This window comes from Orcinus orca, chromosome 6, assembly GCF_937001465.1.
Source record: "Orcinus orca chromosome 6, mOrcOrc1.1, whole genome shotgun sequence".
NCBI lineage: Eukaryota > Metazoa > Chordata > Mammalia > Artiodactyla > Delphinidae > Orcinus > Orcinus orca.
The window spans coordinates 10,481,416-10,508,849 of record NC_064564.1 but is presented as its reverse complement, the minus strand read 5'-3'; the positions used below and the strand labels follow the sequence as shown (position 1 = coordinate 10,508,849).

The 27,434-nt window shown below is 40.5% G+C and overlaps 1 protein-coding gene across 1 annotated transcript in view; it reads right to left on the bottom strand.

Annotated features, from left to right (window-relative positions):
* GALNTL6 (polypeptide N-acetylgalactosaminyltransferase like 6) overlaps positions 1–27,434 on the bottom strand; it is a 1,137,703-nt gene that overhangs the window by 104,297 nt on the left and 1,005,972 nt on the right. The window contains exon 7 of the mRNA XM_004278676.3: positions 8,966–9,083. Coding sequence (XP_004278724.1) covers positions 8,966–9,083 — 118 coding nt within the window. The remainder of the gene's footprint in view (positions 1–8,965; positions 9,084–27,434) is intronic.

Below are 27,434 nucleotides of genomic sequence, written 5' to 3'. Positions count from 1 at the left end.
TAACCTTTTAAAAGAATTTATAAAAAGGCATAGCAGCATGATTTTGGTGACCATTCCTGAGCCTTTCTTCCTTTTTTCTTGTAATTTTTTTTTTTTTTTTTGTGGTACGCAGTCCTCTCACTGTTGTGGCCTCTCCTGTTGCGGAGCACAGGCTCCGGACACGCAGGCCCAGCGACCATGGCTCACGAGCCCAGCTGCTCCGTGGCATGTGGGATCTTCCCGGACCGGGGCACGAACCCGTGTCCCCTGCATCGGCAGGCGGACTCTCAACCACTGCGCCACCAGGGAAGCCCTTTCTTGTAATATTTTAATATGCTATTTCCTTTAAAAAGTTATTATTTAATCTTTGAGTAGGGTGCGTTCTTCTTACCAAGTACGGTAGGCATTCACCTTATGACACAGAATTTAGTGCGTGAGTGAATTCTTTTAGCCTTTATTTGTCTGCATCCAACAGGAATTGGCTGCTGTAGGGCTGCTTGTGAGCTTGAGTATCTTTCCTCCATCCTGCCTCATTAATAGCCTGCTTCCTGAAAATGTGGCGGGTCTGTATAAACCTCCTCAGACCTGTCCCCAGCCTTCCATAGATGCTTCTCTTTGGTGCCAGACTCAATCCAGAGAAGCTCTGGCCACCAGCAGTCACACCTGTTGCTACTGTTTCAAAAAAGTGATTGTTGATTTTTTTCCCTTAGGAGGTGACAATTACTTTGGGGAAGTAAGATCTGCTGACTTCAAACGAGATTTGTAGCTGGGGTCATTCTGTCTTCCCGTGCCCCTGTTTTTACCACCACTGTATTGATCTTACTGCATATGATAACGTTCCTTAGACACTGTGGTTGGGGGTAAGATATCTGAGAATTTTGTCAAGGGTAAAGTTAGGCTTTTCTTGTTTCTGCTTCATATTCTCCTTTTCTGTTTTGAGTGATCTCTAAGAACAGACCTTTCTTTTCCAGTTTAAAAGTGTACATTATAATTGTATAACATTCAATTGTTGAACTATAAATACACATGAAATTTTTTTGATAGCTTCTTACTGTGTAGGGAAACTTTAAATTTAGCTAATTTAGTGGGTTTATTTTGATTTTCTAAGTACAAATAAATGAAATCCATGTTTGTTCTTGAGAAGCTCTGTAATGAGGTTAAGCTCTAGACTATACAGTTTCCTGAGCTATAACAATTGTAAATTGATGGCTGTTATCTTGTTTGATTGAATAAAGAGCTGAGTGTTCTGTACTCAACAGTTAGTCTCTATCATGTATATGCAATCCTTATTGAATAACCATTGCATTTTGAAGACAGTAAAAAATTAAATTTTACATTAAATAATAACAAGAGTTGTCAGCCCTTGTATTTAATAAAAATTCCCGTTGGGAAGAGCCTGCATTTCTTTTTTTCTTTTCTTTTTTTTTTTTTTTTTTTGCGGTACGTGGGCCTCTCACTGTTGTGGCCTCTCCCATTGCGGAGCACAGGCTCCGGATGTGCAGGCCCAGCGGCCATGGCTCACGGGCCCAGCCACTCCACGGCATGTGGGATCTTCCCGGACCGGGGCATGAACCCTTGTCCCCTGCATTAGTAGGTGGACTCTCAACCACTGCGCCACCAGCGAAGTCCCCCTTTATTTCTTTTTAAAAGTGGTTTCAGAGAATGACAGTAGCCACTTGTGCATCAGGGCATAAAGTCTTCTACTTTTTCCGGCTAAGAGAAATTAGCCTAATGGTTTTGAGGGCGAACCCCAATTCTGCTCCTTGCTTTGGTATTAACTAGGTAATGGCCTGCCTTTGCAATTATGAAATCGAAATTATATTTTACCTTGCATTAGTGTTGAATGGAATAACAAATTTAATTCCGTGACCTTTAGATGCTAAGTCATTACTTTTCCTTGTTAAAGGACCAAATAATAGTTATTACCACCATAGGAGGACTAGAATGGCCAGGACTTTGGGACACAGGGAGCTCCATGTAAAGATTTTGAAAGTCATAAAGGGGTACAAAATAAACGGATGCTGTCTAGTAAAATCTCAGGTATGTTTTAGTCTCTTTGAGCTGAAATGTTTATTTGTATGTGGCAGGATTAAAACTTAAGTATTCCCTTTGTTCACTGTGTTTTCCATCTTCTATTTTTCCTTGGGGAGCATTTTCTTCCCTACCCCCAGCCACATAGACGCCAAGATTCAAGGAAACCCCAGAGGCTTCTTGTAGGACTGATTTTTTTCTTTTCAGTTTAGAGAGACTACACAAGATTGGGCTTGAGGGAAGGGAACAGAAGTGACCGCTAGCAAACAGGAGTGGGAACTGGTCCGTAGGACCAGTGCACAAGAGTAGAAGAGACAGGAAAAAGGTCACCAAGGCTGCCCCCCTGCCCTGACTCATCACTATAAGACCCTGGCCACTCAGCAACCTGGGTACCTGTAAGTCCCCTGGACGGAGGGCAGGAGACTGGGGCACCTGGGCAGGGATGAGGCCCAGAGGGGAGATCCTCGTCCCAGACCTGAGCCCGATAAGCCGGGTGATTTGCCTCTGTGCAAAGTCAGCAATGCAGCTGCCTGTGCTACATGAGCTTTTCCTGTCACTTATGAGACTGAGAGTTTTCGACAGCAAGGTCTGAATCTCTGTTCAATTTACCGTGTGAAACATCCCCCTCTAGTCTCTCTGTAAACGTATTGAATGGCATTCATATTATGGTGGACCTGTGCCGATACAGGCTACATCGAATACACCTGGAACTTCTGGCTCACAATTAAGTTATGTGTGTATCTCAAAGGCAGTGCATTTCTTCCCAGAGGGGATTGTGCTAGTTTTTAAAAATTGTAATTATGTAATTTAATGAAATATCACTTGAATTGGTGAAATACTGTTATGAAAAGGATTGTTGTTCGTGTCAAAACTAAGTTGAGGAGTTTGAAAGATGGAGTTGTTTACAAATTGCTGTCAAATTAGATGTGAGCAAAGTAACACTAAAGGATTGGGTAAACCCATAAAAAACCGGAAGGATTCTATGACTGCATGAACATAGCTTCCAAGTGTCTGTAGGTTCTCATTCCAATCTAAAGGAGCCCAAGCTGGGACTCATGATGGATACAATGTGGATGTGGTCCATGCATCTCTAGTTTATCCCAATCCGAGGACCCAAATGCAGAAGGGACAGCTTTGGCCTCTCTTGCATTAGAAAATTGGTGAAGAAATGTCCATTTGTGTGTTATACTTAAGAGGAGATTCTTAACGTAGGTTTTTTTGTGCTTTTCTGCTTTAATTGATGTTTATGTTTAATGGGTGAAATATTCATCTCAATTGTACTTGATTCGAAGAAGGCTTCTGTTGGGCTTCCTTTGCATTTTTCTGCGGAGTCTAGCTTGCACAGTACACGGACTCATGGTGAAGGTTCCTGATTAATATTTTAGAGGGGATGACTAAACTCTTCAGGAAAAATTTCATCAAAGTCTGTTTAGTTAAAATCTCTGCAATAAATAGGGACAGTGATGGATGTTTGTGTTTCCCTCTTTTCTGGGAAGGAAAGGAAAACACTACTTAAGTTGGTTTTGCAGTGTAGCTGGAGACGGTTAGCTGAGGTAGATGGTTGAGAGAAAGTTCCCTGGTTTATGATTCATATGCTAATCTGATTTGTGATTTGTGGGGTCCTTAGGAGTCACTGTGAACGTTTAGGTGGGGAAAATAAAGCGACTCAGGGAATAAATGAATAAAAAAGGTGGAGATCAGTTGAAAGAGGAGAGTGAGGGAGGCTGGTGAAGAGCCTCCTGGATATATTCCTAAACTATTACTGTGAATATGGAAATAAAGTATGTTCCAAACAATAGTGAGAAATTGGGATGAATTCCTTCTCCAGGCGGCTACTGGAGAGAATCTTTCTCACGTTTATCTTGGAACCTCAAGAACTTAGCCCAGAGTTGGCACATTGTAATTGATAAATAAATGCCGGTTGAATGGGTTAGTGACTGGTAAGGGCTGAAAGATTGTGAGAGGTAAGTTAAAATTTCCTTACATGTCTGAACCTTAAGCTTAACACATGGGAAGGACGAGAGCACATAACAAAGGTGGTTGCGTAGGGTGTTTCAGTCCATTACGAGTGATTTCAGATAGGCCGTGGGGCTTCCAGATTTATTAGACTTGCTCTAGGACATATGGTGCTCAGAGTCATGTCACCTGGAGCGCTGAAGGTTTCTGCACAGCTGAGGCTGGAGGTCACAAGCTCTCCCCAGACAAAAGATGGCCCAAGAAATATTGGACCAAGGTGGGACCGTGTTGTTACGCTCCTGGGCGTGGAAAAGGACAAACCAAATTTAATGCTCTTCTGTGTAGATTTAAGTTTTATGTCTCATGCCAGAGGATTTTTGTGGAATAGAGTCCCTGGGCTTCATTCTAAATCATGTGGGTGACTAATTCGTGTTTATTGTTCACTTTTATTTTCTGGGAAGAGTTTTCTTCTGAAAATGCTAACATTTGGACTTTGATCTTTGGGGAATGGGTATAAAAATGCACTCTGGGGCTTCCCTGGTGGCGCAGTGGTTGAGAGTCCGCCTGCCGATGCAGGGGACACGGGTTCGTGCCCGGGTCCGGGAAGATCCCACATGCGGAGCGGCTGGGCCCATGAGCCATGGCCGCTGAGCCTGTGCTCCGCAATGGGAGAGGCCACGACAGTGAGAGGCCTGCACATCGCAAAACAAAAACAAAAACAAAAAAAACAAAAAAACAAAAACAAAAACAAAACAAAACAAAAACAAAAAAACAACACACACACACACACAAAAACGCACTCTGGACAATCAGAGACCCATAACGGTGTTAACACTGTTTCAGTAACTTAAGTGGCACACACCGTTTAAAGGAGGGTTGTCTCGCTCATGTAACACTCTGTAGTCTGTCTTGGTTTCCTCTTTGTTTCCAGATGCAGCTCCAAATTGAGTACCTGGAACACTGCCTGGTGTAAATTAGATGCTCAGTAAAACTTGTTGAGTGACTGAGTGAATGGTCCTTTCTCCTTCCTGGCAGCTGGCTAACCTAGCAACGTTTGAGAGGCAGCTGGATAATTCTGGGCCACGTGAGAATTCAGATTCATATTAAAAGCGATTGAAGACTGGGCTCGGTGCAGAGAGATCATTTCTCTAGAGAGCCCTTTTCCTTGATGGACTCCTGAAAATTACGCTGTGTTGGTTTCTATGTGATGGCATGAAATCCACTCACCTAGTCAGATGTTAGAAAAAGGAAGGAAAGATATTTACAGAGACAGGGAATTGAGGAGCCCTCTTAGCCAAATCCCGTCTGACCAAAAACTCAGCCCTTAATATAAAGCAGAGTTTTCTGGAAATATTTTCATTCAGCCATGGAATCTTGTCATAAACATCAGTGAAATGATTCTTTGGTTGAAATGCAAACAGCAAGCAAAGATGCCTGATAACAACGACAGACAGAAATCTTTTGAATTAGAGCTTCTAAGTTTCAGACTTGAAACAATTTCTATATTATGGTGTGAAATAGACTAGTAAATTCTCAGTTATCCGTACATACTCTCAAACATGAAGGGCTGACCAGTGTATATCTGACCGTGCTTTACAGTGTAAAATTAATCGCAATTTATGGACTGTGTCCCAAAATGCAGATATTCCATCTTTCTTTGACTTTTTAATACCATTGAACACAGCTATTTGCAGACAGTTCTTTCATTTTCTCTCATATGGAGAAAATTCTTCATCTTCCATGCAAATTCTATCTAATCCTGCTTGAGGGTGTCCCCCTCATGTTACAAATCCTAATAGGGAGGGACAGGAACCCCAACGTCAGCACACAATAGCGGGAAGAATGGAGAGATGTGTCTGAAATGGGACCCTGTAAGATATAGCTGTTGCCAAAGGATCTGTCATTTCAATCAAACAACCTGGGGCAATTTAGTCCTGAACCTCTAGCTCTGTTGCCATGGTTTCTAGACAAAGACGACAGGGGTGCATTCCAATTATATCCTTCAGAATGACAGATAACTGAGAAAGAGAAAATGGGGTAATAAAATCTCAGGTCACCCCGAAGAGAAGCAATAGATACAAGTGACAGAGAAATGAGAGGTTCAAGTTTATATTTGTCTTAGAAAATACCTTTGTGATTTAGAATGCAAATGTCCATTCTGCAAACGCTGCAGACTTCCCACAGTACTTTTATCCACACCCAGTTTATTATTCTAAGCCAGGTATCTCCTGCTTACTACAGATTTTCTTTTTCTGTTTTTTCTTATTAAATAATTTTTAAGAAAAATTGAAGTATAGTTGATTTACAGTGTTTTAGGTGATTCAGTTATATATATATGTATTTTCAGATTCTTTTCTAATATAGGTTATTATAAGAAATTGAATATAGTTCCCTGTGCTATACAGTAGGTCCTTGTTGTTTATCTATCTTATATATAGTAGTGTGTGTATGTTAATCCCAAATTCCGAATTTATCCCCCCTTACCCGTTCGGTAGTTTGTTTTCTATGTCTGTGAGTCTATTTCTGTTTCATAAATAAGTTCATTTGTGTCATATTTTAGATTCCACATATAAGTGATATCCTGTGGTGTTTGCCTTTCTCTTTCTGACTGACTTCACTTAGTATGATGATCTCTGCGTTCATCCATGTTGCTGCAAATAGCATCATTTCATTCTTTTTTATGGCTGAGTAATATTCCATTATATATATGTACACGTCTTCTTTATCCATTCATGTACTGATAGACATTTAGGTTATCTCTGTGTCTTCGCTATTGTAAATAGTGCTGCTATGAATATAGGTGTCCATGTATCTTTTCAAATTATAGTTTTGTTTGGATATATGCCCAGGAGGGGGATTGCTGGATCATATGGTAGCTCTATTTTTAGTTTTTTAAGGAACCTCCATACTGTTCTCCATAGTGGCTGCATCAATTTACATTCCCACCAACAGTGCAAGAGGGTTCCCTTTTCTCCACACCCTCTCCAGCATTTATTATTTGTAGAATGCAGATATTCTTAATAGCATTTTAAAGTTAAAGAATTCGTGAATGAAGAGAATCTAACAAAAAAAAATCTTGAACCATGAGAAGTAAAAAGCATTCTTTAACTTCTGATGATATTGCAAATAGAGCAATGCCTATTTTCCTTTATTGCTGGAGTCAAATGCAATATTCTGTTTTTCCAGTGGAAGGTATTACTGTAAACTTGCACCCAACTTTGGCCCATATCTGATAATCAGTAGTATTTTGCCAGGGTCAGTACAAAGTTTGCTGCTATGCTCTTAGGGTATAGTGAGGATACTCACCTCTGTTCAGTGAGAGGAACCATTAGGTAGAGATCAAAAGGTTAACCGTGAACTCTGGAATGGTGTTGGTAGGTATGCCTTGAGTGAACAGACAATATTTAAGTTTCTATATTCTCTGCAGTTAAGTAGAGGTGGAGCATTTTAATCCCTAAGTGACACTGGGTAGTTTATTTAATCTTTAAAACTTAAAAAATTTAATCTAAAAATTTTAAAACTTTAAGTCTCAGTTTCTTCATCTATAAAATGGAATAATACCCACTTCTCTGAGTTGTGATTTTAAATTATATAAAGCACTTGGCCTAGCATCTGTACATCACATACCATTAAATAAATGGAGTAAATGTATGTATACAAAGTTTAAGAAAAAAGTAACGTAGATGTGAAATTAGGTGTGTTTCAGTGATGGTAAAAAAGAAAAGCACTAATTTAATAAATAGTATTTCAAGGCTTATTGCCAGCAGTGAGATGGAAAATTCTAGATGTCCTGCAATCGTGTCTCCTGAGTTTCTCTTTGGAATATTTATTTTATGACACTTTGGGGACAACATACCGTTTCTGCTAACACATAGAATGTAGTTGTTACAGTTAAATAAAAACCAGTTTTGTCAATTTCTTTTATGCATAAATTCAAAAAGTTTAGCTGGATTATTAAGTTTGACTTTTACTATATTCAGAATGCACTTTATTTTCTTACCAAGAATTGGTTTGATTTTATAATAGAGGTAATTAGGAAAGCTGATTTATTTAGTGAGATTTCTGTATGATAAATCTTGCAAGAATCACTATATCTTCGATATGAATAATGACAATGATAAAGGAAAAAAAATCCTTTTGCACAGTTTATTTTGCTTTGGTTATCTGGTCTTCACGTGCTGTGGTAAATTTTTTTCATTTACAAACCTTGAAATTTGATATTCTATCATATACTTGCATATATCCTATATGTATATATATAATATATGAATGTATATATATGTAATAAAGTATAATTTTTGTGAGTACTTATGGTCAAAACAAGTGGAAACCTGGGCAACTTCAGATAAAAATAAAAAACTCACTTGTTTTGGAATTATATAAAGAATAGCTTTAATTTGTCATTCATATTGTATTTATTTAATTTTTGTTTTATACTGGGGCATAGTTGATGAACAATGTTGTGTTAGTTTCAGGTGTACAGTAAAGTGATTCAGTTATACATATACAGGTATCTATTCTTTTTCAAATTCTTTTCCCATTTAGATTATTACAGAATTTAAAAATACTCTTCTGTTATTGAAATTGTGGAATAGTGGTTACAGGCAAAAGGTGGAGTATTATTTCGAGAACAAACACAACGGGCAAACGCTCCAGTAATTCCATTTCTTTCACCTTCATGCCTCTGTCTGTCTGTTCTAGGTGCCTGAGAAGGAATGCAGTACCAGCAGGGCGGCAGAAGTGCTGGCACACCACAGTTCCCCCCTGCAAGTGGGATTTTGAATTCTTTCTCATCTGTGTTTCTTTTATGGCATGACTACGTCTCACAGAAACATCAGAAGGAAGTAGCTTCTCTCATCCAAAAGCTGAGGTGGGAAAATGACATGTCTATTTTCATTGTTAATTTGCAACATAGGAGGTCACAAAACGAAATGATGCCATTCTATTAGAATGGTCAAAATGATGCCAACCTAGTGTGAGAAGGGTGCTGACGGCTTACCTTGAAAGAGATTTCATATTGCTCTCCTCCCCAGATTTCCAAACCTGGGTCATAGCCCCCCAACTCCCAAAACCATTTGCGATCCACAGCAAAGAGACCTCCAGCCATAACGGGAGACCTGTGAAAGGAATAAAATAATCTTTAAACAGCTATGAACATCAGGGAACATGGCATTTTGCTTGGGGGAAAAAAAAAGCAAACTTTAAGTCTCAGTGTTCACTGCAGGGGGCTTTTCAGTTAGGGTTTTCTGTGAGTGGACATGAGTTCACACTAGGTCTCTGATCGCTCCTGGAACCCCCTTGAGCTTTGAACTTCACAGTTCAGGCTCTAAAGCCACTAGTGCCCTGTGGAGCCACGCAATGGCTCCATGTTTGTCATCAGAGAGAAGTACATGACGACTAGTGTCTGATATATTGGGAAAATCCATCAGTTCTATGGCTTTTCCTCAAAGAGATCTTATGCTATCAGACAGATGAAAGTATAGAAAACACGGTTGTAGACCATATCTTTGATTTAATCTCTCAGTATGTATTCAGCAAACACCTACTATTTCCAGGTCATGTCCATTTTACAGACTACGAGATTGTCAGTTAGAATAAAATAACCAACCAGCTATTAACGTGCCAAAGTTGGAATTTAAACTAGGTCTTTTCGCTTTAATTATGTACTTTTTAAAGTCTACCTTCTAGTAAATATTCTTTTTGATCAAATACTAATTTTTAGACTTTCTGCTGTCGCTAGGATATATTGCAGTCATGGTGCTATGTAATGCTATAATTTATAATCATTGGACCCTGCCTTAAAATTGTTTTGCAGTTCAAAGGCAGCTTTTGTGTTATTATTATTATTATTATTACTTTGGCTGCACGGCATGCAGGGATCTTACTTCTCCGAACCTGTTCCCCCTGCAGGGGAAGGGCAGAGTCTTAACCATTGGACCACCAGGGAATTCCACTCTTGTGATTTTGAATGTTCACTATGTGTTGGGCTGTCAGCTGACAGCCTTGTCCAGTTGCCTTGATTAATCCTCACAGAAGCCCTGGGTATATCCTCCCTGTGTGCTATTGGGAGAAACAGGCAGAAAAAGGTAGGGCCCAGCGCCCAAGGGTGGCACCAGGATGCGGTGGTGCTGTGGCTGGACCAGGTCCCCTGATTTCAAAGCCTTTGAATTCTTTACTGCAACACCGTTTCTGTTTCAATGTTTAGGAGGTGAAGAGAGACAACTACAGAAATATGGACATAAAACAATTAGAGAACACCTGATGCAGACCAAGCAAATCTGTAAAAACACACTCGGTCAATAGAGTTTTTGTGAGAGTTTTTTTGATTCCACACGGCTTGGGCATAAGCAATCAAAAATAGGCAATCCTATTCGATCTGAACCACAAATAGAAAGATCTTAAGTCCTACCAATATATTCTCATTTGATTGTGTAAAGCATGAGACCAGAGTGCAACCGAATTTACACTGTGCAGAATGAATCTCCCAACTAGAATTATCGTAGATACAGAACTAGTATAAATATCTAGTTTATACTAATTATATATATATATATATATATATATAGTGAGAAATATCTTATTTCTCACTTTTCTCTAGGAAGAGAAAGTCCTAGATGGATTTTTTAATTGTAAATAATTTGTTGGGAACACAATATCTTGTTTTCTTAATGAGTTTATAAAAAACTCACCATGGAGTATATTTTTAGTTAATTTGAGGCATAATAAAACAAATTCAAACAGGCCTCTTGACCTTCATTGATGTTTTTGCCAAGCTCCAGATAAATGAGTGCTTCCTGTTTTGACTAGTGTGAATGGCTGGTAAGAAACAAACCTTTTATTTGTTCGTGTATTTACTTATATTTGTCCATTAATCTTTTGAACACCGTAATTGAGGTATAGTTGACATACAATGAATTGCAAATATTTTAAGTGGACAATCTGATAGATTTTGACTTATGAATATCCCTGTGCAGCAATCACCACATTCAAGAGAAAGGAACACATCTGTCACCCCGACAAAGTTTCCTCATTGTAATCTCTCCCTCCTGACCCTCTCCTCATTCCCTTCCGCTTGGACATCACTGATCTCTGTCACTACAGATTAGTTTGCATTGTCTAGAATTTTCTATAAATGGAATCATACAGTATGTGTTCTTCTTTGGGAGGGTCTGGCTTCTTTCATTCAGCATCATTATTCCGAGACTCACCCTTGTTGCAGCATGTGTTAACAGTTGCTTCCTTTTTTATTGCTGAGTAGTATTCCATTTGCATGACTATACAACAGTTTGATTATCCATTCACCCACTGATGAACATTTGGTTTGTTTCCAGTTTGAGGTTATTACAAATAAAGCTGCTATGAGTTTTGTGTACTAATCTCTGTGTGGACATATGCTTTCATTTCTCTTGAGGAAATGCCTAGGAGTGGAATGACTAAATCATATGGTAGGTGTGGGCTTAAACTTTTAAGAAACTGCAAAACTCTTTGCCAGAAAGGTTGTAACTTTATATTTCCACCAGCAGTGTTTGAATTCCAACTGCTACCCGTCCTCAAATACTCGATATGGGCAGTCTTTTGAAGTTTAGTCACTATATCAGCGGCATAGCGGTATTTATTGTGGTTTTATTTTGCATTTCCATAACAATTAATGATGTTGAGCGTATTTATGTTATTTCTCTCTTTTTTCCTAGTCAGTCTGGCTAGAGGTTTATCAATATTATTGATCTGCTTAAGGAATTAGCTTTTGGTTATATTGATTTTCTCTATTGTTTTTCAGTTTTATATTTCACTGATATCTCCTTGGTCTTTATTAGTTTAATTATTCTACTTACTTTGTGTTTCATTTTCTCTTCTTTTTCTGGTTACTTAGGGTGGAAGCTGATATTATTGATTTGAGACTTTTTTTTCTAATATAGCTATTTAGTACTATAAATCTCCCTCAAGTACTGCTTTAGCAGAATCCTGTGAAAAATATGTGGTGTTCTCATCTTCATTATGTTCAAAATACTCCCAGTTTTCCCTTTTGTTTTCTTTTTGTGACCTATGGGTTATATAAAAATGTGTAATTTAATTTCCAGCTATTTGGGAATTTTTGGAGATCTTTCTGTTATCGATTTTCATGTAATTCCATTGTGGTCAGAGAATACACTTTGTATGACTTAAATTCTTTTAAATTTATTGGGATTTTTTTTTTTTTTTTTTTTTTTTTTTTTTTGCGGTACGCGGGCCTCTCACTGTTGTGGCCTCTCCCGTTGCAGAGCACAGGCTCCGGACCCACAGGCTCAGCGGCCATGGCTCATGGGCCCAGCCACTCTGTGGCATGCGGGGCACGAACCCGTGTCCCCTGCATCGGCAGGCGGACTCTCAACCACTGCACCACCAGGGAAGCCCCAACTGGGATTTTTTAATGGCTCAGAATGTGGTCTATCAGAATGTATTCTGTTGCCATTGAGTAGAGCGGTCCATATATTGATGAGGTCAAGTCGGTTGATAGTGTTGTTCTATTCTTCTATATTCTTATTGATTTTCTGTCTCCTCATTGTATCAATTACTGAGAGGGATATTGAAATCTATGACTATAATTCTGGATTTGTTTATTTCTTTTTGCTGTTCTATCAGTTTTTTGCTTCATGCATTTTGTAGCTCTGTTAATAAATGCATAAATGTTTACGAATGTTATGTGCTCTTGATGAATTGACCTCATTCTCATTACAAAATGACTTTTATCATCTCTGGTAATAGTCTTTGCTCAGACATTGATTTTGCTTGGCTATTAATATAGCCGTTTCAGCTTTCTTTAGATTTGTACTATCTGAACACTACTATTTATACATTTTATATCTTTTTACTTTCCTTTTTAAACTATTTGTGTCTGTATTTAAAGTCGTTTTCTTGTGGGCTGCTTATAGTTGCATCTTGCTGTTAAAAATCTCTGCCTTTCATTGGGTTGTTGAGATCACTGTTCTTTTTTTTTTTAATAGATGTGTTGGAGTATAATTGCTTCACAGTACTGTGTTAGTTTCTGTTGTGCAACAAAGTGAATCAGCCATATGCATACATATGTCCCCATATCCCCTCCCTCTTGAGCCTCCCTCCCACCCTCGCTATCCCACCCCTCTAGGTGGTCACAAAGCACCGAGCTGATCTCCCTGTGCTATGCGGCTGCTTCCCACTAGCCATCCATTTTACATTTGGTAGTGTATATATGTCGATGCTACTCTCACTTTGCCCCAGCTTCCCCCTCCCACCCCGTGTTGTTGAGATCACTTCCTTTTAATACTATTATTCATGTAATCAGGTGCAAATCTATAATCTGCTTTCTATTTGTCCCATCTATTGTTTCCTTTTCCTATCTTTTTGATTAATTGAATATTTTTCATGATTTCATTTAGTATCTATTTTTGACTTAATGAAAACTCCTTGTTTTCCCTTTTTAGTGGTTGCTGTAGTGGTTTCTGTCATACATCTTTATTTTTTATCAGTTTACCTTCAAGTGATATTTTATAAGAACCTTTTGATAAAATCCTTTTGTTTCTATTTCCCCTATGTTTGTACCTTGTGGACCATACATTTTACTTTTACATATGTTATGAATCTCAGATCATATCATAATTATTTTTGTTTAAGCACTCAATTATCTTTTAAAAAATTTAAATAATAAAATTATATATATATATATGAAATTATATTGTTATGAACACCATTTCTGTTTTCTTCATTCTTTTGTGTAGATTCAGATTTCTATCCTTCTGCCTAAAGTACTTTCTTCAGCATTTCTTGTAGTGGGAGTGTGTTGGTGATGAAGTCTTTCATTCTTTGCATGTCTACATTTTAAGAAAGATATTCTTGTTGGCTATAGAATACCAAGTTAACAGCGTTTTTCTTTTAATCCTCTAAAGATATTACTCACTGTCTTCTCACTGGTCTTGTTTCTCATGAGAAATGTGTTATCTTTATCTCTGTTTTTCTGTATACAATAAGTCTTTTTTCCCTCTGGCTGCTTTTAAGATCTCTATGTCATTGAATTTGAGCTATTATGATGTGACACATGATATATGGTTTTCTTGGTACAGTTTCTTGTGCTTAATAAGACTTGAGTGTCTTCGATTTGTAGGCATAGTTTTCATGAAATTTGGACAGTTTTGGACCATTATTTCTTCCAATATTCTTTCTGTTCTTACCTTTCTTTTACATCCTCCAGAGTGTCCATTTATACACTTTCTTCATTTTTAAAAACTCTCTTTTTTGTTTCATTTTGGATAGTTTCTGTTGTTATATCTTCAAGTTCACTAATCTTTTTTTTTATTTTGTAAAGTCTGGTCTGTTGATAATCCCATCAACATCAAAGCATTTTTAATCTCACACTTTTTTTTTCCACCTTTAGGATTTTAATTTTGGTCTTTTTATATCTCACATGTCTCTACTTAACTTTTTGAATTTATAGAATACTGTTATAATGACCATCTAATTGTCCTTGTCTCTTAATTCTTAGTTCACAACTTCAGTTCATTGAATTACCCATTCATTATGGGCCATGTATTGGTGCTTCTTTGCCTGCCTAATATATTTTTCATTGAGACATAGAACTTTTGGGGAGCTGGATATTCTGAACATTTTTGAGCTTTGTTCTAGGATGCAATTACATTACTTGGAGGTAGTTTGACCCTTTTGGGTTTTGCTCTTAAGATTTATTAGGCAGTCTGGAGCAATGCATAATCTACAAATTATTCACACCCTTAAGGCAAGACCCTTCTGTGTACTCTATTCAACCTCCTGCCAATCATCAGGTCGTTCAGTCTGGCTGGTGGGAACAGACACTCTTCCCAGCCTTGGGTGTGTTCTGGGCACTGTTACTTCTAATTCTTTCTAGCGGTGCCTTTCCTAGTCTTGGGTAGTTTCTTTGCACACACGCTCTCATCAGTCCTCAGCTGAGTACTCAGGGGGTACCCACTGCAGATCTTGGGGCTCCCTCCCATATGGCTCTCTTCTGTGGTGTTCTGCCCTTGAAATTCTAGCTGCCCTGTTCTCCCCAGATTCAGCTCCACATCAACTCAGGCTGGTCCCACCTGGGCTCCCCTTCCTTCTACCACAACCTGGAGACTCTCTCAAGTCAGTAAGCTGGGGCGATTCTAGGCCTCACCTTAGTGTTTCCCATCTCTCAGGGATCAATGTCCTTCATTGTCAAGTGTCTTGAAAACCACTGTTTCATGTATTTTATTTGTTTTTTCAGGTGGGAGGGTAAATCTGGCCCATATTACTCCATCTTGTTCAGATGTGGAAGTCTGCAGATCCACCCACTAATCTTTATTTTAGAACATTTTAAAATGTTTAATTATTTTGAATAGATAATATATTCATATATTTATAAAATATCTTGCTCCTGCTTCTATCCCCTGCCACTATTTTTCTCATCACAACCAGCCATGATTTTTTCTTAGGCATCCTTCCAGAGATATTTCATGCTCATATAAGCAAATACAAATATATCTTATTTTTCTTCCTCTTCTATGAAAATGATTGTATGCTACATATAGTGTCCTTTACCTAGTTTTTTTTAAAACGGCTTAAAATATTTTAATGATCATGCCATATTGAAAAGAGCTTCCTTGTTCTGTTTTTTAACATTTGCTCATTATCCCATTATGCATATAGATGTATATTTATTTTGGTGAACATTTAGATTATTTTCAGTATTTTAACTTCTACAGTAAATAATGTTGTACATCATTTCCACGTGTGTGAGTAAATCTTTAGGACGAATTCCTAGAATTTAATATCCTGGTTTTTTATGAAGAGCAAAACTATAAAAATTGCTTTACCTTTCCACTTCTGGAAGTTAAAAGTTCATCATAAAGTGCGTCCTAACCTGACACTTTAGTTCAAGTTTCGTACCAGTCCAAACACAATGATTTAGAGTCTGATCAAATAAGAGGAGCGTCAGATAAAAGTAGCAATCCTACCAAGAAATTACAGATCTACCATGAAATATTAGTATCCTTCTGTCTACAGGTCAAAATCGCCAAGGACATGTCATTATCATGACAATATTTGGAGAGGAGTTGTTGAAAACTTCCACAAGGTAATGAATTTTTCAAAAAGGAAAGAAAGAAGAGTAAAGGATGGATTTGAGGCTAAGGAGGAAGGTACACAAAGGTCCTGTGTTGGGAAGGAGAAGAGTAACAAGACAAGGAAGGAGGCCAGTGCTGCCGAGGCCAGAGCATTAGCGGGGGTGATGTTTGGCAGCCGCCCCTGGGCTGTGCAGGACGAGTGCTAAGAATCCCAGCTGGTCCACGACATAGGCAATGTCAGTGCAACACCAGTTATCCATAAATTAATTGGTATTTATCCTTTCCCTTGGATTGCCACCACCCTTCTCATTTCAAGCACAGAGCCAACCAGGGCTCTCACCCTCACTCCTTTTTGTGGCTTGGCGAGAAGCAGCTACTCAAAAACTCATCTAAGCTGCCCCTTCTAATTCCCACCGTTCCCAGCCTGAGATCATGCATGATGCCAGGAGAGGGGAGAGAGAGGGCGAGAAGGTAGACTCCCCCAAAGAGCTGCCAGGTCCTGGGGTGATGGAGCCCCCCACCCTGCACTGTGCAGGTGCCCCCGGATAATGGCAAGGCCTCCCGTGTGGCACACGCAGGGAGGATAACGCCTCCTGCTCACCACGACTCTTGGCCTTGACAAACTTTATCCCGCTTCGAATTGGCAGAACTGCTGGATTCGAAACCAAGTGGCTTGGGCTATAGGGGTCTGGGTGGCAACCCCTGTGAACCGGCGGCTGTGATCGGGGCAAGTCTGATCGATTGGCCTCGTTGGATTCTGGTGACCGCCACCCCTCGTAAGGGTGACTGAACTTCCTGCTACTTTTGTGCAGGGAATTAGAGTTGGATTTAAGTAGTTCTGAAGAAAAGTTAATACTGTGCTGTGTCATGCACATCTGGGTTTGTGGGTTGAAATCCACACCCCATCACACAGATATGAGTTAACTCTTGTGCAATGTTGCAGTGACATCAAGAGAAGGGTGGCTTTGTTCTTCATAGATTAAACGATGTTTCTGTGTCACATTATTTTCTCCTCAGAGGAAATGAAGAAGGGCCTTGATAACTTTCAGCATGTTCTTCTATTCTCTATTTCCATTTTACGTATAATACTAATTGCCTGAAACCCTCCCCACTGGCCCCATTTCCCGCCATCTCTAATTTATTTATCTTCACATTCCTTGATTTCTTCCAAAATACTCTTACTGGTTTTGTTCTCCTGGGAATGTTAACCCACTGTAGGCAATGTTTTACTGGGCTCTGTGTCTGTGTAACTTTTAACATATTAATGAACTTCATGAGTATTGCTCATGTAATGTCACAAATCAGGTTTTGGGTTTTGCTATTAAAAAAACACCTGTCATCTTTGGGATGCCTTTTAAAATTAATATAACCACAAAGCAATATATTTCTATTGAAGATTCTTTATTCTTCGGGCCATCAAAATGTGTCTGTTCTGAATACTTAATGGAAATCAATTTTCTATTTTACATTAAGGCTATTATTGAACAGGTAACAAATATGCTTTCCTTTTTACTAGTGGTAGACTGTTTGCTTTTCTACATTAATTTTTATATTCCAAATTTTACTGACTTTAAGTTCAAGAGTCAATAACGTAAAAGTGTCCTAGAACCATTCTTATTTGGTACCAGAGAAAAACTCCTCATGTTCTCATTTTCAGGTGTGTACTTGGTTGTCTTTGCTAAACCAGGATATAGTTCTTAATGCTGGTAGCCTCACGCTGTGATTCCCACAGCGTTCTAAGGAGTTGCTCGTTTTCCTAATATTCTCTATTTCACTTGTGGACTCTTTCCACATATGTGAGAAAATGGTGTTTTAATAAACCATCTTTTTCCAGAATATTTTTGTCTACTTTCTCTCATCTCCAGAAAGTGTTTATTTCAAAATTTAATACATCTCGTGTGTTCCCTAGGGGTCAGAAGAGTTTAAAAAAATCCTATTGAAAGATAAATATACATTCAAATTTATTTTTTAAATTGACAAGTAAAACCTAGGTCCAAAAACCCAAAGGAAAACTTCCATTTGGCCTTTTAAAGATCCGATTCTCAATTTCCTTTCATTTTAGTGGCATCAGTGAGAATTCTGGACATGTGGGTTCAAACGTGAATTTGATCAGAAATGAAATGGCACGATTTCCCTCAGGACTCCATCAAGCAAAGCCAATCAACATAGAGGTGAACCACATAATTTTCAATTATGTAACTAGAAATTTTTAGTTAGCCTGTGACCCAGAAAAATTACAGCTAAAATATAATTATCTTCAACTAGGATTCAATTGAAAAGGATACTGCAGATTAAAACAACACATCTTTTCTAACAAGTTTGTTCTTTTAAGTATTAGATCATTCCTTACATTAGAATTTGGGAAAGAGTGGCGAAATAACTCCTGATAAATTCATTGGTATCATTCATCTTTAAAAAGGTATTTTGGGCTATAATTATCTTACTGTTTATTGTGTAATAGGGATTATATGGCTGAGGGAGAAATGTGACCGTCTGTTATGCAAAGAGGTGGTGACTCCAGGGGCAAAGAACGAAGTGGGTCCTGAGCTGGGAGAAAGAAGCCTCTTTGGAGGCCAGGATGTTGCAATGGAGGGAAAGTTTGATTCCAATCACAGGAAGCTACGAGCGTCTACCTGGGGATTCTGGTTATATAAAGGGAGAGATGGCCCTGCTAACATGTAAGCTGAAAGGATTGTATAAGTAATGAGGTATAACACTTAGTGTCTCTATCCTGAGCCAGCCAAGCTGAGTCACCTGAGGCTCTTCCCCTCTGCTGTCCACTGTCTGAGGAGGCCCTACGGACACCGGACTGGCCTCTGTGTCTCAACATCACTGCCCTTCTTCCTTCTTCCACAGGCTGCACAGACTGCAGGGCTTGACACTTAAAAAAAAATAGCAGCAGCATCATAAGTTTGTTCTCTACATCTGTGACTCTATTTCTGTTTTGTAAATAAGTTCATTTGTACCCTGTTTTTCAGATTCCACATATAAGTGATATCATATGATATTTGTCTTTGTCTGATTTACTCCATTCAGTATGACACTCTCTACGTCCATCCATGTTGCTGCAAATGGCATTAGTTCATTCTTTTTTTTATGGATGAGTAGTATTCCATTGTATATATACCACATCTTCTTTATCCTTTCCTCTGTTGATGGACACTTAGGTTGCTTCCATGTCCTGGCTATTGTAAATAGTGCGCAATGAACATTGTGGTACATGTGTCTTTTCGAATTATGGTTTTCTCCAGATATATGCCCAGTATTGGGATTGCTGGGCCATATGGTGGCTCTATTTTTAATTTTTTAAGGAATCTCCATACTGTTCTCCATAGTGGCTGCACCAATTTACATTCCCACCAACAGTGCAGGAGGGTTCCCTTTTCTCCACACCCTCTCCAGCATCTGTTTATAGACTTTTTGTTGATGGCCATTCTGACTGGTGTGAGGTGATACCTCATCGTAGTTTTGATTTGCGTTTCTCTAATGATTAGTGATGTTGAGCAGCTTTTCGTCTTTTTTCATCATACAGATGCTTCTTGGCCATCTGTATGTCTTGTTTGGAGAAATGTCTATTTAGATATTCCACCCATTTTTTCATTGGGTTGTTTGTTTGATATGGAGCTGCATGAGCCATTTGTATATTTTGGAGATTAATCCCTTGTTGGTTGCTTCATTTGCAAATATTTTCTCCCATTCTGAAGGTTGTCTTTTATTGTTTGTTTATGGTTTCCTTTGCTATGCGAAAGCTTTTAAGTTTAATTAGGTCCCGTTTGGTTATTTTTGTTTTTATTTTCATTACTCTAGGAGGTGGATTGAAAAAGATCTTGCTGTGATTTATGTCAGAGAGTGTTCTGCCTATATTTTCCTCTAAGAGTTTCATAGTAGCAAGGGGGAAAGGAGGGGAGGGATAAATTGGGAGATTGGGACTGACATATACACAGTACTATATATGAAACAGATAACTAATAAGGACCTACTGTATAGCACAGGGAACTCTACGCAATACTCTGTAATGACCTATGTGGGAAAAGAATCTAAAAAAAAGTGGATATATGTGTACGTATAACAGGTTCACTTTGCTGTGCAGCAGAAACTAACACAACATTGTAAGTCAACTATACTCCAATAAAAATTAATTTAAAAACATAGCGGCGGCAGCAAAAACAGCAGCAGAGATTTTCTGCTTTTCTTTCTGAGAGACAACTGTTCTTGGACTGTATCCTAGGAGTGAGGGCTTCTTTGACTCACCAAGTAGAAGGTGGACCCTAAAAGTCACGCAGTGAACAACGTGTGAATCTCAGATGTGTTAGGTCTGGTCAAGCCTGGTCCACTGGGACTGGCACTCTCTCCTGCTGCTTCAAGAAGCCTGGGCTAGCCTGTTGCAGGTACTTGGCCTAGCTGACACCGGGCACCGACTAAAAGATTTGTAAGTGAGACTGTCCTAGGCCATCAGGATCCAAGTGAGCCACCAGAGGGCCGCTGCCACGTGAGGGGCCCCAGGCACAGGGCGCCAACTGTTCTGCTCTGCCAGGGATGGAGGGGTTTCCCAGGATGCTGGCTTGGATGCTGACGTTGGGATGAGTTGTTCATCCCGTGTTGTTCATCCTGTGAGGGGAGAGCAGCGGAAGAGCCATTCGGTACAGCTGAGTCTAAATTTCTGCGCCTCAGAGCTGTGGGCCAACGAAAGGTTTGCTGTTGGAAAACCCCCAAATTCTGGGATGGTTTGTTAGGCCTCCACTGACTGCTGATAACGGGTCTCATTTCGAATTCCAAGCATTTGAAGAGGACGTATTAGCAACTCCATTATGCTACTGATAAATGACAATAATCCTTGAGAGAGACAGGATTTTAGTTAGTTTTTAAACTTCTAAGGTCTGACCTAAGCTTATTTTTTAAAGTTATCTCTGCTAACACCTTAGGGTCTATTGCAATGCATAACTGGATTTGAGAGCTGCTCACAATGAAATTAAAAGCCTTTTAAAAATTTTTTAAAAGCTTTCTATTTTTCTAGATTTGCAAATGCGCACGTTCATGTTTAGAAAAGGGTTAGTAGAAAAGGAGTAAGGGCCAAACCGTTACGCAAAAGCAGGTGGCAAAATGATGATTTCAGCTCTTTGAATAAAGTGAGGAGGAAAATGAAGCTATAAATCATAGTACAAATTTTGTATTATTTTGTGCCATGATTTATAACTTCGTTTTTATCACAAACACATATTATACTATGTAATACTTTACAGTTTTATAAAATTGAATATGTTCTTTGCTGCTTGTGTCACGTTTAGAACAGTAGACTCTCCTGTGAAAGGGTGTAAAGAGTTGGTGGGAGGAGAAATCTTGCGTTTGTCAGTGCAGATTCCATAGGGCGTTGAACCAGACTATGGTCAAGGAAACAGTATGGTGGTCGGGCCTGGATGTCCCAGTTAGGTTGGTGGTTCTGAAGTTGCTCTCCGTACTGGTGCCTCCGTAGCTTCAGTGGTTGGCTCTGGTCTCACGTGAGATGAAACTGAAGACTCTGGACGTCCGAAGGCTATACCAACAGCCGTCTCACCAGATAGTGGAGGAGGATGGATAGAACATGCTAGGTGTTCTCTCAGGCTTACTTTCCTTTGACGTGGCCACGATGCTGTGTCCCTCAGCTACTCTTCTGTGATCCAGAATGGTGTGTGTGGTGTGTGTGTGTGTGTGTGTGTGGTGTGTGTGTGTGTGTGTATGTGATCGTGTGGTGTGTGTGTGGCTATACACATGCAACAGGAGGTACCGGGAATACCCCCGGAGTGACTGGTTCCAGAACACTTCCCCCCTCCTGGAGGGAGAGGATGGATGCACTCAGGTGTGTGGACAGAGCTGCTATTTCCTGGCAATGCTGCCATTGAAACAGGTGCCGCTAAACAGACACTGGGGCCACGCACCCCACCCTCAACAAGCAGACTCCACCTGGTCTCCCCTGTGGCCTCTCCACCTGAAGTGGACAGGTGAGCCTGCTGCCTTGAGTTCCCTCCTGTCCATGCCCTCCTTTGAGCAACGTGAGGAACTGGAGCCTTGGCTCAACACAGATTTTTGGATTTTTCCTTGTATTCCAAAATTAGGCCCCCAGTATAATTATCCTGCGGCTCTTACTGGATTTGTTGGTTTCTAATTTCTAATCGGCCACAGGTTTTAGCCACGGCTCCCGTTACGTATCGGGACAGTGACCGTGGCAGTCGAATCAATTAGCAATCCTCTCCTCATACGATCTGATCAATGCCAACTGTCCCCACCGGAAGGGACAGAGGAGGCCACACGAACACGGACAATCGGGTTAGAGCCTCTGCGTCCATCTGCCTGACCAGGGCTTCAGTCTCTGCCCACTGGATTTTGCTGGTCCTCTGGGGGTCCCTCAGGATGTCAACTGTGTGCTTACGAGCAGCTCGGCTTGTGCTTTGCTACCCAGCCCAGTAAGTCACTTTGCCACTGTGCCCGTGGCAGACCCCTGGGAGGAAGCCGCCCCCTGGCAGTGGTCCCGATCTGCCGGTTCCCCGGACGAGCCAGCCCGGGATGCTGTCCTGTCCACGTGGCTGACCCTGCACTGGAGCCGCAGGGCTCACACTCAGAGTTTCACAAAGGCTTTCTCTGGCTCAACGCTTTCTGCTTCTGAATCTGCTCTCCATGGGGGCCACCAACCAGTCTTCAGGCCAGACAGGGGGCAGACGCCCACCCATCACCTCGAGGTTTTCTTTATCGCCTTTTGCTCCTCTCTCTGTTTCCCTTGCTCTTCTGCGACGGTCTGAATGCGTGAGTCCCCCACGATTCATAAGCTGAAGTCTGACCGCCATGGTGATGGTGTGAGGAGGTGGGGCCTATGCGAGGTGACGAGGTCAGGTGAGGACAGTGAGAAGTTGGCCGTCTGCAACCCGGAACAGGGTCCTCGCCAGAACCCGACCACACTGGCACCACGGTCTCAGACTTCCAGCCTCCAGAACTGTGAGAAATACATTCCTGTTGTCTACAAGCCACCCCGTCTGTGGGATTTTGTTACAGCAGCCTGAACGGACTAAGACACCTTCCCTCCTTCTTTAGCTTAAAAATAATCTGCCAACCCCACTCCTGCTGCGTCGCCAGCCCACTAGTACAACCAGTCTCTGCATCCCAGTTTGGGCTTGGAAGAGACACTTTGCTTCTATTACATAAAACACAGTCCGGACTTTGTAAGACTATTGTATGGAGACTCCAAAGCCCTCCTGTTTCCCACCTTGTTCATCTTCCAGCATGACCTTCAGCCCTTCCTAAAATCCCTATTTTGACACGGATGCACCTCAGATCCTTACACAATGTGGATGAGGGCACGTCCCTTAAGTTCCTTGTCTCCCCTCTGTTCTGGTGTATTGGGGTCCATACTCCCTTACACTCTACCATCCACCCCTGGAATGTTCCCCCCTCATTGCCACTGCCCTCCCTTGCCAGGCTCTTATCCCTCCTGTCAGCACCAACATGGCAAGGAACACAGTTAATGTGCAATGGCAGAGCAAATCACTTCTCTCATCAGTTAACGGAGACTGTTCAGAGCTAAAAATCCCAACCGCAGAGTGGGGAGCCTTTCTTCTTGGATACAAATAGAACTTTTCATTCAAGGGATAAATGCCAGTTATTAAAATCCAAGCGTGGATGAACCTGCAGGAAAGCTTGTTTTATGCTTCATTTATTTAATAAACACTTGACAGTTTCTTCTTACGGAAACATTACCCCTTCATCTTAGTAAGGAATGCAAGATATGCTTTTTCTGTTTGGTTCTGATTGCAACTCAAGGGCAATTTTGGTCTCATTGCCTATTATTTTATATCAAGTTAGAATGGACTGTAAGTGGCATGGATTTTTAATACCTCTTATCAAATCTTTACTGTTTAATAAATTGACACTGTACATCTACCCCCTGCTTAATGATCTTAATTCCTTAAAAACAGAACAGAGCCAAAGAAAACTAGGACTGAGGAAAAGCAGTAATAAGCAAAAAGGCTGTAACTATAATTTATTAAGAATCGGCACAGAAGCATCACCTTCTTTTCCCCTCTGGGCCAGCTCATCCACAGAGAAATTTCATCTAACTACACATGGCAGGAGAGAAGAGCACCCTTGCTGCTCTGCATCTGTGTCCACCTGTTTCTCATTCTAGGGCAGTTTTCAAGCATATTCACAAAGCCTTAGCCCCTCTTCCCATTGAGAAGTGGTTCTTCATCCTTGTCCTTGAACCTGGATGGGGTTATGACAGCTCTGATCCATGGAGTCTGGCAGAACGACGCCCTGTGGCTTCCGAGGTGGCTCACGGGACACCCCAGAGCTTCCATCTTGCTTTGCTGGAATACTCGATCTTGGAGCTCTGAGCTGCCCTGTGAGAACTCAGCCTCCAGGCTAGGAGGGAGCACAGGCCATGTAGGGAAACCATGTGGAGGGCCCTTGATGCCTTTTGTCCTTTGGTCTCGACAAATACTCTCTTTCCTAACTTGTCAGGTGTTTTTAAAGAATAGATCTTTTAAAAAATTGATGCTCATTTCCCAAACTAATAAAGCATTTTTCAAAATAACAAAAAGGAAATGAATCCTTAGCACAAAATCTATACCACATTACCGATTGCTATGTAACAAGCCACCTCAAAACTTAGCGATGTAAAGCATGAAATATTTGGGATGTACTTACCCTAAAAAAAATTTGTTGCTTATCTGAAATTTGAATTTAACCAAGCATTTTATCTCACAATCCTAGGACACAGGGAGATTCTTTCTGACAGTGTTTCTACGTCAGTACCAGGAAAGGAATTTGATTGGCTTTGCTTGGACCTAGCATCTACCTTTTCCTAGAATGAGATGGGATACAGCCCACGTCTGTGGCCAGTGCAGCAGGGTTTAGAACCAGAAGAAGGGGGTTTGGGAAAACTTTCTGGGTGGCCACCATCGCCTACACACTCACTAGTGTTTCGCTCTTACCTTGATTGATCACCAGAAGAATAAAGACACTTAGAACTGTAGGCTCAGAACTATTGGGCTTATTGGCTAAATCCTTCATAGTTCTAGAGTATGAAGATGATTATCTGTATTGGCTTTTGTAGCATCAATTTTATAGGCTGTTGCCTTAGTTCATGTTGCTATAATAAAGTACTATAAACCGGGTGGCTTACAAACAACAGAAAATTCTCTCTCTGGAGGTGGGGAAGTCTGAGATCAGGGCACCAGCATGGTCAGGTTCTAGTGAGACCCCTCTTGCTGGTTGCAGGCTACCTACCTCCTATATACTCACGTGGCAGAAAGATGGCTGGAGAGCTCTCTGGGGACTTTTGAATAAGGACACTAATCCCATTCATGAGGGCTCCACCCTCATGACCTAATCACCTCCCCCTTCCAATACCACCTCGTAATGCCATCACATTGGGGGTTACAGTTTCAACATATGAGTTTTGGGGGTACACAAACATTCAGTCCCTAACAGATGTTGATTTGCCAGGGACTTTTTTTTCATCAGTAACCTAACAGATGACCAAGGAGTAAGGTGAATAGCCTACTTCTTTGCAGTAAAATGCAACAGTTACTGAAAACCAAGGCTTAAGGTACTAAATATGGGATACAAAAGTGAAGAGTCTCCTTTCTGTCCTTGTGGTGCCCAGGGTGAGTGGGGAAGAGACACATGGCATCACAACAGCATGGTGTGAGAAAAGACCAAGGTGTGTATAGCACTTTGTGGTATCACTAGAGGGTTATGTACCTTTACCTGGGTGTGACAGTGGAGTGAGCAGGAAGATGGAAGGAGCACGTGTCAGGCAGAGGAAATAGAGCAGACAAAGCCCATAGACAGAAAGAGCATGATGTGTCCCCAGTGGAGTTTGGAGAGTGTGGTGTACGGCGTGTGTAGGTACAAGTGTTGGAAGCTTGGTTAAAGCTGGACAAGAAAGTGCAAGGCAGAGTGTTGTGGAGGATGAGGCTAGAGACCTTGGCAGGGGTCAGGGTGCTCAGGGTCTTGTGAACTGTTTCATGGAGGATGGGTTTGATTTGGAGTTTTCAGTGTTCACTCTTTGCTGGGCCATGGAGAGTGATGAAAGCTATGATCTTTCTCTAAATAAATGCAAAGTCACCCAAAATTCTGCATCAAGATTCAAGAGAATTAGAGGTGTTCCTGGAAGGCCCATCCAAGAAAGTTTATGAATCCCAGCTTAACATTCTTAGTCTTTGGTGAGACTGGGTACCACCAAAGAATTTTAACCAGGGGAATAATGCATTCAGATTTTTGGATAGATGACTCTGGCAGTGTAGAGGGTGGATTTGAGGGTGATAACTCTGAAGTAGAGAACCCAGTTGGGGGGGCGGGTGACAGCTGTCCAGGTGAGAGGTGATACTGTGATTGTGCTAATGCTGTGGAAACGGTGATGGATGGCTGAAAATTTAAGAGGTAAAGTTGGCAGGGCTTAGAGCCCAAAGGATGTGGGGACCAGGGGTGGGATAGGGAAGCAACCTGTTATCAAATAAAGGAGGAAGTGCAGCTTTAGCAGGGACATAAAAGATCAAGCTAGCGTTACAGTTTGGGGTCAAAAAGCAAGATCTGACTGCAGAAAAGTGGCGCATTATTTCTTGACTCTAATACTCTGAGAGCAACCCTGGAAAAATGAGTTTAGGTGTTTCTTGCCGTTACTCTTTGGAAGGATCTCCCGAGGTTTAAAATGTGCTATTCGTTTTTGAAGCGTGGCTTATTGGTTGGATATTCCTGCATTTTTCTTTCTTTAAGGTGTCACTACACTGCAATCAATCCTTGCATCATAAGAGAGAAGATATTTATATTGAGCTTCAGGCGTTTATTTAAAAATCATCCTTAAAACGGATAGTGCTTAAAATAATTGTGATGAACAGAAGGCAATTAGAATAAACTCCTACTAATTTGTATTAATCGAGGGGAAGGTCAGTTGAAATTCATTAAAAATCTGAAGACTAGGGTGTTGTTTTCATTCATATTCTTATCTTAAAAATAATCTGAAGGACAAAAATTGTTTTTCCCACTATCACATAATTGCTTCCTATTTCTGTTCTGCAAATTAGCATGGAGGATGCAGACCATCCAAACTCTACTTAACTTCCTATGACCACTATTGACAAAAATCAGTGTCTTTTGACAGAAACGAATCCCAGAATATCTCTTCATGTTCTCGTTTAAAAAATTCTGAACTTAATAAGCCACTCCTCACTGGCCATCGATAATTAATGGTACCCCTTGCTTTGGTGGGCAGTTTTGAGCATCACTTCCAAGTTTTTTTTTTTAATTTTTGTTGGGGTATAGTTGATTTACAATGTTGTGTTAGTTTCTGCTGTACAGAAAAGTGAATCATTTATACATATACATATATCCACACCTTTTTTAGATTCTTTTCCCATATGGGCCATTACAGAG